The sequence below is a fragment of the Cyphomyrmex costatus genome, unplaced genomic scaffold (genome assembly GCF_001594065.2).
Source record: "Cyphomyrmex costatus isolate MS0001 unplaced genomic scaffold, Ccosl1.0 scaffold374, whole genome shotgun sequence".
NCBI lineage: Eukaryota > Metazoa > Arthropoda > Insecta > Hymenoptera > Formicidae > Cyphomyrmex > Cyphomyrmex costatus.
This window is the reverse complement of record NW_017277928.1, coordinates 619,201-635,118: the sequence shown is the minus strand read 5'-3', so window position 1 is coordinate 635,118 and position 15,918 is coordinate 619,201. Positions and strand designations below refer to the sequence as shown.

The following is a 15,918-nucleotide window of genomic DNA, read 5'->3' as shown; positions in this document are numbered from 1 at the left end:
ATATTTTTACGAAATAATATTAATTAATATTTCAGTTTCAAGTATTGTGTCTTCTACATCTAATAAATTGTTAGGATAAATTTTAGGATAAATTTTAGGATAAATTCTAGATAAAAACGTAAAATAGTACACTATGTTTTAGTATAGATAATGATATCTGGAAATTGCGCAGTGGGCAATTTGCCCCGACTCAACATAGTTTACACAATATTATCGACCTTCATTTTGCACGTTAGTTGAGTGAACAAATTTTGCGCATATATGCAGATAACTGCGATATATGTTCCATGTGCACAAAAGTGTCTTTGTATTTCTTCAAATATTTGACGTTTAACAAAAACTCAAAGTATCCGAAGACGTAATGGATATTATAGACTGCGCGACATTCCTTAATCTTAGCTTCTATGCTTCATTAGAAAAAAATCAAGCATCTCTCTTTGATATTTTATAAGTTTATAGAAAGCGAAAGCGACATGTTTTTCAACCTTACTATTTCTCAACTGATAATAACTATTTTATAGGAATGCACAGTCTATTGTCTATGTTAACATTCCAATCAGAACACAATATTTAAAAAATACTTTTGAAATATTTATTAAATATTTTTACATTAAATAAATATTTTAAAAACGTTTTAAAAAATTGTCTTCTAATTAGAATTACGATATAATTCTTTTGACGTCCTTTTCTATTTAATATATTTAAACAACAATTAAGCATTGTATTTTTTATGTAATGAACAGAAGTACTTCAAAGATACATTATAATATGAAAGGTATAGTTCTATAGGAGAAGTAATATAGTGGTTTATAAAACAAAAAGAGGATAATCTTGTTTAGGAATTTCTTTGTTCACAAAACTGCGTAGTCAAAAAGCTTGATGCGCGTCAACACTGATATTGGAGCTTTTTCGTCTCAATGCATAATCTTCATTTCTTTTCGGCAATGCTTACTTCGTAAACTTGTGATTGTAATGCAGTGGAACATATATGAGTCATATTCTGTGTAACAAAAGTAAAACTGAATTCATCGAATTGATAAATTTCAATTTGAGAGAGAGAGAGAGAGAGAGATACTTCTTATAGAAATTTGGTATACTTTTATATTATAATTTATAATATAATCTCGATACTTAACACAAGATCGAAATTAACTATTTAATTTGAACAATTCTAAATAATTAAAGAATTTTTCAAAAGAAAATTTTTTGAAAAGATTTTAAAAAACTTATATATTAGAAATAGTTTTTGAATTTGTTTACAAATTTGTTATCGAAGTTTCTTCTTAAAGAAATCGCTTTTTATCTTTGAAAAAAGCGCAAAATATAAAGATATGATTTTTATGCAAAAGTTTTAATTTGGCAATTTTAAAGATGTAAGCAGATCTAAAGATTTCAAGAAAATTCTGAAAAATTCTAAAATAATAGAGAGGAAGCAAAATCTCTATGATCTCGATCGATACAATTTTAATGTAGAGAACATTTAATTTAATAATCTTAAAATGACAATTTTGTTAATCACATTGATTATTTTTCTTCGAATGTCAAAACAAAAGAGACCTGCAGAGATTCTGAAGAAACCCTGAAACAGCAGGAAAACCTCGAATATAAACGTGATTCTAACGCGGAAATTCCAACATCGAATTTGACAGCTTGCATGTCGCGCAGTGCATCTGACTGCGTTTGTTTTCAAACAAAGAGAGGGAGAGTGGATACACACACACACACACACACACACACACATACAAAGTAGTCAGCTGTTTCGTGACGCTTCCCCGATGGCGGGGGAAATGGCGAAGGCTTAAATAGCACCGCGTACACTCATGCAGGCAGTGTTGACGGAGTCACCTGAGACCGACTTCGGTCGTCGTAATAGTCTTCAGGAACTGCAAAAAGACTGAGACCTGTAAAGTCCTTGCAATTCGTGCAGGAAGTCAGCTGGAGCTGCACTCCGCTGAAGTTCGCTCGCGAGAACGAGGATCGCGCTCGAGCTGGACTTTGTCTTGGACTTTTTCCTGAAATCGTGCGAGATCCTGAAAAACAAATGTCCCGGTGAAGAAAATAAAAAAATCTACGTCTTTTCAAATTCGGAGAATCTCCCGAGGAATGTTCTGATCTTATTAGAATTAAATTTGAATTCCGAAAAGAGTTTTTACAAAGAAGATCATCTTTCGTAAATATTAGGATCCGATCTACGCGGATATTCATCCTGACAAAATTTTCTGTGTGGAAGAAATCGTTTCGACTACGTTGAGATATACAAAATTCTCTGTTCAGCCAAGTTCTTTCTGTATCTTCGAATTTATTGGATACGATATATAGATCTTTGCCAATGATTCGCAACGACTATCGACAGTTGTAAAATTTATACGAAGACTAACTACCGTTTAATTGAAGCTTACGAAATGTTCTTTTAGCGATTACAATAGAAATCCAATAAAAGAAATTGTTCGTCTACGAGTGTACGAAGATCGGTGCAGATTTTCGACACAACCAACTCGAAAGAGAAATTCATATTCGCGCGCTTGTTGCGGTATTGTATCTATTGCAATTTCTCGTACAACGAAGTGTGAAGAAACATGAGGCCGCCATACAACGAAGGAGAGGTGCAGCAGATCTCGCAGGAGCAAGGCGAAAGAAATGTTGCGATGGCAGTTTGCGTTCAACTGGCTGGTCGGGCGATCATCCGAGTGGTTTCACGGTGTGAGGAAGCCCAAGATAATTGTAACTTAGGTAAGGTCGAGTGTGAAGAATACCATAAAGTCATTTTAAAAAGCGTTCTAAGTCTTAAACTTTTTTCTTGGATATCTGGAACAATTTTGAATCTTTGCAACGATTCTGCTCATCTTTGATTAGCTCGATTGATTAATTAAGTGTCAACTGTGATTATAGTGAATAATCAGCCGATTAATCGGAAATGATCAGAAGATAATTCGAATTTTTAAAAAACAATTTTTTAATTTTTTGGAACCATAAAGTTTAATAAATTTTAATGCTAAAATGTATAACGGATATATATTTGACTTATGTATAAATTAAGTACGAGTTTGATACGATAAGATGTAAGAATCTTTAATTTGATAGATTTTCGACTTTCGTTATAAAATGGCGTTGTGCTATATTTATATTAGCATCTATCCTAGATGGTTAGAGAAAGTTAATATAGCAAGTATTAAATTAGTTAGTGATTAATTATTTATTTTGAGTATTAAACGTAATAACAGTACTCACAATAAATAATTAATAACTAGATAAAAAGTCCAAAATTGTGGTATAAGACGTATTATTAAAAATCTTTTTAAAAAATGTCTTTAAAACGTCTTTCAGGCATTTTTAAGATATCTCGTTTTTGGACATGCGCGTGTTATTTATGGATAACTAATTTAATATATATATATTTATAATATTAAATTTTTTTCTATAAGAGTAATTAAACAGTACGGTCAAAGTTTCACTATAAATGCTTTGGAGCATTTGATTGATTGGGAAGAAAAATGTTTACTAATTGACTAATTAAAAATGTGCAAAGCATTTGTAGCACATCATATATTAATTGTTCTCAGAATTATCCATATAAGAAACGGTTGTCTTACGAAAAAGTCGAGCTTGTAAATACCATATACATATGTGTATCTCACAATCAGTGTCACGATACCTATACTTCCTGATTTGAGATAACTTCCACCCTTACCTTATCTGTAATACACCATCTGCGCACATTGTAACCTTGATTAGCAATACTTTTACTGGTTTATAATATGCCGGTGTTTGTGACTCACACACAACCTAGAATTTTATAAAACGTTCTCCATAGATTACGATTGCGTAGAATGTAATTAAACGCAGATTAGAATTTAATAAACATGAAAAATAATAAATTTAAGAATTTCTAAAATTAAAAATTTTTTAAATCGGGGCTTATCATGTAGATAAAAAATGTAGTGCCGAGCAAAAGTTCACGAAATCAAAATATATATGATATTTACTACAAAAGTTTACAAGTTCAATTTTCAAAATTTGTAGTATCACGATTCCACGAAATCGGAAATTTAATACTTACATCACAGCCAAAAGAATTTATCGAATGAAATATTTATAGTAACAGATATCTGCAATAAGAAAATGTAATATGAAACATTTTTTCTTTGTATAGAATAAGTATGATATTTAAAATCAGCTATAAAAAATGTGATGTGAATAAGTCTATTGTTTATTTTATCATTAATTTTACGTTTCGATTAATATTGATTAATATAAAGGTCTGGATAGTAAAGATATTATAAATGATTACAATGGAAACAAAGATTTGTTAAAAATAACCGTAACATCAGAAATCCGATTAGAGAAAGTTATATTAATCTGAAACTGACGATCTATAAAACGCAGTTCCTACGATACAAATATAAGATTTGCAGTACAAATCAATTATCGGATTACGATAAAAAATATCGCAAATGTGGTAAGCAGTAGATCGCAACAACGCATTTCTGCGTATTGTCACGTTAATAACATCTATCTTATCTAATGCATTATCGATGACTCAGTTTGCTTTGTATAGCTAACGAACTCTCCTACTTTCTTCAAGATTTATGATCGTTTTTCTCACACGCGTAACACTATAGTTATTGAAAAAAATAGAAAGAGGAAGCAAGGAACAGCTAATAAAAATTGATCTACGATTGCCGAGCGTCGGGACGCAACGTATTGACGATTTCTTGTTGCAGCTTAGTAAAAAACTTATAACATAGTTCCGTAGAAAGTACGGATCATGCCAATGACGTACTCATCGCGTAAAAGCAATCATATGTAGTACGTGAAGAACATTTCCGTTCTACTTTGCAATTTCATATTAATTTCATTAGAAATAATAATTATATCATAATGAGCGCAGTATAAAAAAATGCATGAATGACTACAAACATTTTTCTTTTTCTTATTTAATGTTTCTGTGATATACCACTTGTGAAACAGATCATAATGATATAACCATAACAATAAATCACAGTTATGCAAAGATAATTTATGTGTTTTAAAGATTTTTAGAAAACATTCGGATTTCCTGCAAATTAAAAATCAGTATAGAATATTTATGATATTTACAAACTAAGTTGCTACTATAACAGCTAATAAAATTGAAAGCTGTATGAAACTTCGCTTGTGGAGGAATGGATAAATAAACGCATGGCGTTTCTCGAGCATCAACTCGGATAAAAGTGAAATGTTCGCTTCGCAACTCTGGCATAGATAATTCACTGGATAAACATTGCGTTATACAACGCGCGTATCCGGCCTTTGTCTCTTTCCGTCTCACATCATGAGCTTCACAGAACAGCTGTGATCCTCTGGTTGTATCTTCGTCTGATATTCCGACTGATCGTGCGTATCTTCGGGACACCCAATGCATACACGAAAGGTCGATCTCGGAATAGTAAAGGCGAGCCTTGGCAATGTTGATCTACGCGCACCGAATATCGCCAGAAGGCTATGTTCTCTTCTTTTTGTAAATCTTTTTATTATGTAGCTTTACATATCAAACGCGAGATGCATTACAATACAAATAAGAGCGACAAAAAGTAACTGTGTAACATTTAGCAATAAATCTCTCATATCATAGATCCTTCAATGATTTTTAATTCCAGACCAAGTCTGAATTACAGATTTCCGATTTTGTAGAATGATTTTACAAATTTGTAAAAATGTAAACGATGTAATATAATATAAATTGATATTTATTGATATTAAATTAGATTACAAAAATTAGCAATCAAATTTCCAATATTGCATCCAATAAAATAGAAAAATGAGTTGTATAAAATATTATTTCCTGTTATATCACGTTTATGCTACAGGCACGTAAACGCTGTTCCGCTTTAGCAGATGTCGGAGCTAAGGCTTTCGTTGCGTGGAAGAACGATCTCGTGCGAATCCAGAAATGCAGGAACTTTTCAAAGCAAAACGCACAAACGAGTCTACGACGCGAGAAGTTTCCGTATAGGGCCTCAAGACCTTAAATGGTAGCTTGTCATCGGCTCTTTTTTTACTATTTTTGATAAAGAAAAATGATCGCACGTGCATTAAGTACAGCTGGACGCAGAGCAATAGCGAAAAGTAACTTTCGTACTAATTACACAATGACTCTCATACTAATTGCACAATCCTCTGTTCGAGCATTTTATCCTCGTTTATCATTTGCCCGAATTATATAAGTCGTCCCGCAACAACGCAATATAGAGATAATAATCTAAATACTTAATTGTGAAAAAATATCACTTTAAATTCAAATAAAAATAAGTTTAAAGAATTAATGAAAAATTATTCATAATTTTTGCAGAAAGGTGTTAAATCGTGCTTTTTCTCTTTTTACTCTACTTTTTTCAATCAACTTACGTTTATCATGATGTCAATTTCGAGCAGGCTAATTACTCTGAATTACTTGGCCTCTGCACTTAATTTTGATACACTATATTTTTATGAGTTATGATGTTTTTATCAGAGATTGAATTTATATGATTATTTCTTGATTCTTTATAAAAAATGAATATTTAAAGCTTGAATACTCAACATTTTTGATAAGAATCAAGAAATAATTGTACAAGATATCTGATAAAAACATTATGATTCATAAAAATATGTTTTATCTAAATTAAGTGCATCAAGGTCAAGTAATTAAGAGCAATCAGCTGTCCAGAAATATCGCGACAAACAAATAGCAATCTGAGGACTATTTTCACGCTTGTCCATAGGTTCACAAAACATCCAAAATTTTAGTTGACCAAGCTTGTCAAACGTTTATTTATCAAAAAGTGTTCTAAATTTTTGACTAACGATATCGGCGCAAAATGTACAGTTAGCGCAATCGTAGTTTGGCTGTCGTGGAAAATTAGCACCTTCCCGATCTTCTCCTCAATAACTCGCTTTCCGAAAATGAGTCGTGATGAATATCATGGTCGGCCAGGTGGTGGAACTTATTTCGGCAGGCACACACGAAAATAAATGTTTCAAACGCAGTCGGAGTCACGCCGGTGAGTCAGTACGACGACGGCCAAAATGGCAAACGCTGTAACAAGAGTGATTCTTCGCTGTGAAGAGGCACAAGAGAACGAGAGCCTCGGTAAATTGCAAAATTTTTGGTGAAAGCGATCGTTCGTGATTCAATTTAAGACTATTACACATATAAAAATTTTAGTTATAATTGTAAGTTCTCAAGCAAATCGACCAATCACGATCAAAATTGATATTTTATATTGTATTTTAAATACACTCAAAACTGTGATTGGCTTACGGTCTTACGATTACAACTGAAATTTTTGTACGTCGCGCTTAAAATACTAATTATTATTAACGGGTTCATCGCGATGAAATTTCCGTGTGTTTTCGTAATGCGTTTCGCATTGGTGCACGTCCGAGACATCATAGTAATATAATTACGAAGATACGATTGGACTGCGATACAATGCCCAATTCGAAGGAATTTTATTATACGGTTTTCTCTTTACGTCAGATTTTAGAGATTTCGATATTCAACAGAAGACCCAGATTTGCAGAAAAATATTTACTGTTTACGACATCAGTTCTGTTTTCTATAGCAGATTTAGTATACTTGTATAAGTGTGTGTGTATTAGTGTATTTGTGTCACTTTTAAAACATAAAGTGAAATATGTTTGTTATTTACGACATATTGACGAAAGCGAGAAAGAAAGTGCAATCTAGTGCAATCTAGTGCAGGAATAAAAAGGAGAGACCTAATTTTACCTCTCTTGATCGAACTGTGATAGCTTCGATATAAGAAACAAAGAAAAAGAGAATATTCTTTATTGTACATGTAGAAAATAAAGAAAGCCATTTTTCTCAATTATCTGGAATTTGATTAAGATTCTTTGTTTGACTTCACGAAGCGTTAACAGATCTACGTTTAAATTGTTCCTCGGATTGCTAAATCGGACAATTCCGCGGTTTGTTATCTTCCCGGAACTGCGCGCTCCAATGTTATAATGATCGCGATGATTGATAAATATATAATGCGGAATACATTTGTTCCGTAATGCGTTCTCAGCTCCCGCGTCCGAGTTAGCTTCAACGACGGTCTTCCGTGCTGGAAACCGCGCCAGAGAAAGCGTGAAACGCGGTGCACTGACGTTAAGTGCACTTTCAGCAGTTATGATGCACTTAGACTGGTGTTTTCCTATTTTTTTTTTCGAGTGACGGAATACTTACCATTTTATTATTACAACTTAATAACCGATGCTGTCGATATTTGAGAGAGAAAATCATATCTTCTCTGTTTAATTTTAATCTCGAAGAAAGAACTCTGTGTGCGATAAACTAGACTGCCGTAAGATAAGACATTGGAAGAATAAAAATTCACTTTTAGAGAATTACTTATTTCAGCTAATACTTTGTCACTGGAATGTTGATATTTAAAGATTATTATTGAGCGTTTAAAGAGTGGGACATTTATATAATAATTATAATAGGATATATTTGAAAGTAAAATTGAATAAATAAGCAATAAGAAAGAGACATTTATATAATGAATAATATTTGAAAGATGTAAAATTAAGTGAATAATGGTCTTCATTTTCAATATTTACGAAAGATATGCAATCGATCCTCGTTTCAAAGATGAAGAAAATAAAAATAAGTATTAATTTTTATTTTAAAACATATTTCGTAGAATTCGGTACTGAAATTAATTAATTTCGAAAATTTATTTTAATTGATACAAGTGGCAGAAATTATCGAAATCTTGGAGAATAATAATTTAAGGCAGTATTATGTTATTTTTTTTTTCAGGAAACTGTACGCTCTTTCGTTTTACTTTTTAGACTTGTCTGAGTGCCAGCTCATGCAAATCCCAGACGCAGTTTACCATCTGATGCGGCATACGGAGTTGAAGAGATGCGACCTCTCCGGTAACGTGATCACAAAAATTCCAGCAAAGTTTGCTGTGAAATTTTCATTAATCACTGGTAAGCGACAAGTTACATACATAAAGTAGTTTCAGATTGCTGTTTTTTTTCAATATTTATATAAAATCTATCTTTGGGAGAATTTTTGTTTAATATTCCTCGTTATTCAACAAAACACGTTTACAGAACTGAATTTAAGTCACAATCAGATGAGCAAGCTGCCTGAAGAGTTAGCCGAACTGCAAGCTCTGGAGAGACTCGATATCTCGCACAACACTTTCATCTCTCTGCCATCAGTAGCTTGGCGGATACCGCACCTGAAACGACTTCTCGCTAGCAACAATTTTATTATTGGTCAGTAATTTTTCATTTTATTTCTTAAATAAAATCAAAGTGCATTTTCATGCTGACTCTCGACGCTCATTCTTAGCTCAGTCAAAATAGATATTCGTCAATTTTTATCACATGATCTATTTTGACGCTAAAAATGAGCGTCAAACAACATGAAATGGCACCTTCATACTTTTTGCAAAAAAAAAAAACGGACCAAACTTTCCGATTAATCTAATAAAACTTAGAATAAATTAGATATGCATCAGAAATATTGATACTAAATATACTACAAGGATTAAACTCGAATAATTTTGATAAATCCAATTCCTGATACTGTGAATCGAAAAATATTTAAGCTAATTATTGCATTACCATCACGTTAAAAATGAAAGGACAATTTTCGGTTGATCTGAATCAATAAGTGTTCTTAAAATGACTAACACTGTTGATTGTTTATTCCGTAGATATTGATGTCGAGAGGCTCAGGCACGCACCTGTTCTAGAATTTATTGATCTGCAAGCGAATCCTCTTCCGCCGAGATTGCACGATCTTCTACGTACTCTGAGGATCACAATTGAGCTTACTCCTCGGCAAATCGAAGATTGGGAAGACTTGAACGTTTAAGTCACCTCCCAAGCGAGAGCAGCCTATTTCGCGACGGAAGACGACGGAGAGGCGGTTCCGTCCCTCGTATTCTTTCGACGAAAATTGCTCAAAACTTTGCGCGTACTAGAAGTAGAATCAATATTTTGTACAGTGATAACGCGAGCTGTGTGATAACAAGTGCCGCGGATCGTAAATCGATGATTCGCTTGTATCTTTTGTAAATGTCACTATAGTGATTTGTATCTGTACTTAATTATCACGGATCTGTTACTGGATATCAATCATGTAATTTTTTCCTTAGGGTGGAAATGTAAAAAGTGAAAATTTTTTATATATGTATATGTGTATGTTCATACGCACATAAAAATTTTCACTTTTCACATTTTCGCTCTAGAAAAAATTTACATGATCGATCCCTCGTTTTTTTTCTTTTATATTGCATGTATTTTTAGATTTTATATTGAAATGCTAGTCATGAACGATGCAGTTGTGATCAATTGTCGAATTCAAGAATTTTTAGATTTAGAAATGTTTTAATATCAAAATGCTTCCAGTATCGAATTTTTGGTCTTTTAATAAATCATTGAATAGCTTAAATCCTTTGAAAGATTTTCTGGAATTTTTAAACGTTTAAATGACAAATTTAAATGTGCGATCCCTAAAACGTGAAAGTCTCAGATCTACAAAGTTTAAGACTTGAAGAAATATTTGCAAATTATCATTTTGTCGTTCATGAATACAACTTGTATTGACTGTATTATTAACGTAATTTTTGTTCGTTAACGTTACGGACACGTTTATTGCTATGTACTGCCGATATACGATACTTTATATAACCGACATAGCGCAATCTTTTTGACATTAACATTTTGTACTCGAGTATTATCTGAAAATATAATCGACAAAAAAATTATAATTTACTCGATTTAATGTTACTATATATTTATGAAACATTATAAAACAATATAAAAATAAAGATTTTGTAATTCTCTTTCATAAATTACATTTTGAAGGGATGTTTAATATGCCTTATTTTAAATCAGATATATAAAAAGATCAGATATATAATACTTTACAAATTAATGAGTTAAATGAATTCTGACTTTACAGCTCGAGCACAAAGTGTTAATAACGAATGACAAGTGTAATACTATTAAAATAGCTGTTAGTAGAGCGTCTGGATATATAGGGTGCCCCGTAAAAAAATCAATATAAATTTGCAATCGTAAGTTTGCAAATGTTTTCGCGAAACTATGCGCACTTAGCGCGTCGAATAGTAACTATAATTGTAAATTGATTTATTTCCTGTGCTTTTGATCTAGTCAGTCATTCTCAGACGTAGAGGTCTCAAGAGTTACGGACACATAACTTTATCTCGGATTTACGGACAATTGCAAGGGGCATTTGAATACTTTTACAGAATCTAGAAATTTATGAATATATACTTAATTATTTTAAGTTCTAAATCAGAAAAATGCATAACTGTCACTAATGAATCCGTTAATCTTCAATTACATCCTTAAATCTACAAAAATTTGAATGTAATTTAAGACGTCACAATGCAGCAGCAGAGAAACATGAAAACGCATTTTTTAAATCGTATTTCGCAGGACACTGCTCCTAGTCTATATACATCCTAATTACAGTGATTATCGCAATTTATATCCTATTTATACGTACCCTATCCTCGCGAGAGGATTTGTGGGTCAATGAAGCTGTTGCTTCGTATTATATTTTATATTTATTCGCTGCTTTGATACGTTGGTAGTTAAAATTTTGTAAGATGTGTATCACAATTGTATAAAATATACATAATACAATTTTTACAATAGAAAAATAGAAGCTAAATCTATCCAGCGTTTGTGGTATATGCTCATTTTTAATTCCTTTGTTTAGAGAATTTTATCTTGCTCTGGGGTGCGTCACATCCCACTTGGTGTCTGTTTAACTCTTCGTAGATGATTAAAACCGTGATTTTAAACCGGCGTTACACGAAACTCGTTTTCCTGCTAGATTGCTAGCTAGATTAAAATCTTGCCACGGTCTTGTGGCATTATCAGCACAGCAGCCAATACAATAGCAAGAATCTAAACCATTTACGAAATATTGTGATCCTTGTTGAATGCCTATGTATGGAATTATCTTAGTCTTCTATGTTTTCTATCTCATATATTGATGATATAGTGTGCAAAAATATTTTTGTAGATTTTGGAAGTGTTGGAAGTAATTTATATCTTAATATTTGTAATAAATTATTACTGTGCAGATGAGGTATATGATACCATTTCTGTAGCTCTTTTATTTCATTAAAGTCATCTTTATTAGATTCTGAATTGAAGGTACTTTCATGCGGCTTTTCTTCATTTATGTTATCCATATAATCTGAATTATTCTATGCAATAAAATTAATATTATATTAATGTAAGTCAAATAATTAAAATCACTATACTATAAAATTCTTCACTACTCACCTGTATATTTCATTTCTGTGTAACTATTGCTCATTGATCACTTTTTTTCACGTTGCGTAGAATATTTATTATAACTTCAATGAATAAAATATCAACGCGGTCGTACCTGATCTAAAATAAATCATATACGAACGTATGTATAAGGTGTGCTGAAAAATATCCAAAATATGAAAAATTTCTTCAGTTTAAAAAAATAAAACAATATTTGAAAGTTCTGAAAGTATTACTATTAGTATATCTTCAGCTATCTCCGATTTTATATTGTACCGATTACATCTCTCGTCATTACAGTACTTCGGCTGCAACAAAAATTTTCAAAGATTTAAAGATATGAGAATATTCACGTTTTATGAAATACGTTGCAATTTGATATTACGAAATATAGGATATATAGAGCTGCTGTATCTTGCACAGGCAAGAAAATAAAACACACGACAAATAATAATAAATAATAACAGCGGCGAATGTTTCAATCTGCTAATTTTATATAATTGTGAGTTCAATGAATAAAATTTTTGAAATCAACTAAATCTCTTATATCTTTGTAATGCCAAAATGATTAAAGTATCTTTTGCTTTGTGTAATAATAATCACTTGAATAGATAGATTTAATAGAATAGATGTTAGATAATACTATGATTATTATTATAAACAATACTGCTCAAGGCGTATTCGTATAAATATGAATATTATTCAAGATTTAATAACTATTATTATGACATTTATACATTTTTTATTTTTATATAACAACAAAATAGAAATTATGACATTAAAAAATCATTATAGTACAAAGAGTAACTTTGAACTGAAACTAATCAAACATATTTTTCAAAACATGTTTTATAACAGACAAAATTAAATATTAAAGATACGAGAGAGAGGAAGAACTCTGGATACAAAAAGGCGCAAATATATGTATTAGGCACGTTTTAACGTATTCGAAACAGTTATATTGGTTTAGTACCTGTATTTTTCAATATTAATAATAATAATAATAAAAATAATAAAGTACAATAAAACGCAGAATTAATTATCTACAATACTTGTTCGCGCGTATAGAGAATCACAAAATATACATAAAACAGACACAATGAAAAGTCGGAGCGTATACATACGGCCCCGTTACTTCTTTTTGACATAATCACCGAGCAATTCTCTTGTTTTCGCCGTTAACGAACCGGAAGCGATCAAGAGCAGGGGCAGAATGCGCGTGTGCGTATGTATGTATTGAGTGAACTGATCATATTTATTCGTGTACTTGCGTACGACTATACGTGAAGCTACGCCTTTTCTTCCTGACGATCGAATATATAATATCTATATATATATATGTATAATATATACATATACATTCAATACACGAGAAAGTTACGATTCCCGGATTCTGCTCGGAAAAATACGATAAACGCACCAGGTTCTCGTGATCGCGCGGACTTCCTTTCAAGACATGTGGATCAAGGATCGAATCTTTCTGATATACTTCTATACACTGTGCTTTAAAAATATTCATCGAAATACTCGCTATCGCAAAATTTTGCCCGAAATAACAATAGTGGCAAGCCTACGACGCTAAATCTTCTACAATTACAACTTACCGCCTATGATTATCGCGAACACTATTTTTTGACCATTAAAATATACCGATGTATAACATTAATGCAGCACAGAATTTACCACAGAATTACCCGAATATTTAAGAATCAAGCTTTTGTCCATGACAGAAGCGAATCCTTCTCATCTTAATATTGATTCTGGCACTCGCATACTGGATAGCCTCGCTCTCGCTTCCATCTCCCTGGCAATATTTACATAAATCTATTATAACTAGTCACATTCAGGCAACTTCTTAACACGATACGCCGACTGGTCCATCGGAACAACCTATTTTTCGTCACAAACTGATGTTACACGTAATCGGAAAGATTTTAGGACCCTCCGTTTTTACAGATATCTCCTTTTACTTAATCTCGATTACATGAGCTTTAAATAAAACAATCTTAAGTCTGTAGATTCTTAAAAAATCACAAGTTTCAAGATTTAAAAAAATCCTTGTATTGCAAAAAGTTTTAATTTTGTAAATCTTGGCACATCTGACGTATATTTATCCAACTTTATCAAACCTTCGAAAAATTAAAAACTAGTCTCCGCACAAATTCTAAATGCTACTTTATGATTTCTTGGAATCAAAGAGACATAACTTTAGGAAAGTCAATTTCATAAAATTGATTATATGTGAATATTTAATTATAAATCCTAATTATATGTATATAAATTCTTTACCAAATTTTATCCTGTACTATGTGCGGTCTATGTGTTTTCATAATTTCTGTATTTCTTCTTCAATGCCAATGATCTCAGAATCTTGTCGATTTTTGCGATTTCGATTACGAATGTCAAGATTTTGCTCGACTCGCGCGAGTACGACGAAACTCTAGCAGCGATCAGTCTCGTGTTCTCTTAGCGTGATAGTGAGCCCTGTCCGTGTAACAGCCGGCCGCCTTTTACGACGAGTAAAAGGTACGTCGAGTCGAGTATACAAAAAAACGATAAAACTTCGGTGCGGCAACGATTACAACAGTTATGATTAATTTGCAATATTGTGACAAGTAAGCGGATCGCGATTATTATTACTAAGATTGTTACTTTTCTTTTTTTTAACGGGGTCGTTAAATGTTTGTTTCGTGCATTTACACGGAAAAAGGATAGTCGAAAAGTCATGTGAGTGCATTAAGGATCATTTCACTACCGATTCTTCACGAAAAGACATCGCGTTTTAATCCTTAAGCAGCTACATTAATGTAATTATGCAGCGAGCTTGAGAACTTATATAAGTTTTTGTACAGACAGAAGACTCGTCTCAAGATTTTTAATCAGAATATTGCACTATTTTCGTCAACAATTGTTCTAATAGCTGAATAAAATCTGGCATTTCCCAATTACGATTTTAAATAATTATTTTTTCAATAATTATCCAATAACACGAAATTTTTCTGTTTCGATTTTTGTTCCTGCTAAAGGATTAAAAATGACAAACGCATATAATCGAGTATGGGTATGTTCCAAATTGCACATGAAGCCCATGCATCATTTGTCATTGTTGTTTACCGAACAATAAAGAACACAATGATGCATCATGCGCTTTATGTGTAATTCGGAACGCACCCTATGTATATTATGATTGGACATACTCTATCATACAATGCCTAAATTCAACCCTTACTTCTGGATCATGAGTTTCCTGCCGTAGATAGACTTAGGGGCCACGTGGCCCTTCATATAAGACTACTTTAAAATAATAAAAAAAAAAAGAAAATTGTTTATTTACACAATAAAACATAGTGTACAGTCTGCAAGATAATACAATATTTCTAAATAAAATTTTTGAGATTAATAATTAATAATTATTGTTATCAGTAGTAATTTCGATAAGAATTGAACGCAAAGGTGCAGGTCCCGATATGGTCCTCCACGTATAAAATTTTTTCTCGCGATAAATAATACAACCGCAGTTAAAAATTCATAATTAATAATTATCAACAGCCATTAATGTCAACTTATAATTTCAAAATAATATAATAAAGCGGGTAGAGGGCTGTAGGA

At 32.0% G+C, this 15,918-nt stretch overlaps 1 protein-coding gene across 2 annotated transcripts; it reads left to right on the top strand.

Annotated features, from left to right (window-relative positions):
- Positions 1 to 2,267: 2,267 nt before the first annotated feature.
- Sclp (leucine rich repeat containing protein 20 sclp) lies at positions 2,268 to 10,146 on the top strand. 2 transcript variants are annotated; one of them, XM_018543397.1, is made up of 4 exons: positions 2,268 to 2,730; positions 8,824 to 8,967; positions 9,094 to 9,261; positions 9,705 to 10,146. In XM_018543397.1, exons 1-4 carry the CDS (start codon positions 2,577 to 2,579, stop codon positions 9,863 to 9,865), a joined length of 627 nt encoding a protein of 208 aa, XP_018398899.1. In that variant the 5' UTR covers positions 2,268 to 2,576; the 3' UTR covers positions 9,866 to 10,146. The 2 variants fall into 2 exon arrangements, with proteins under 2 accessions (XP_018398899.1, XP_018398900.1); XM_018543398.1 differs by lacking the exon at positions 2,268 to 2,730 and adding an exon at positions 6,778 to 7,108.
- Positions 10,147 to 15,918: the final 5,772 nt, after the last annotated feature.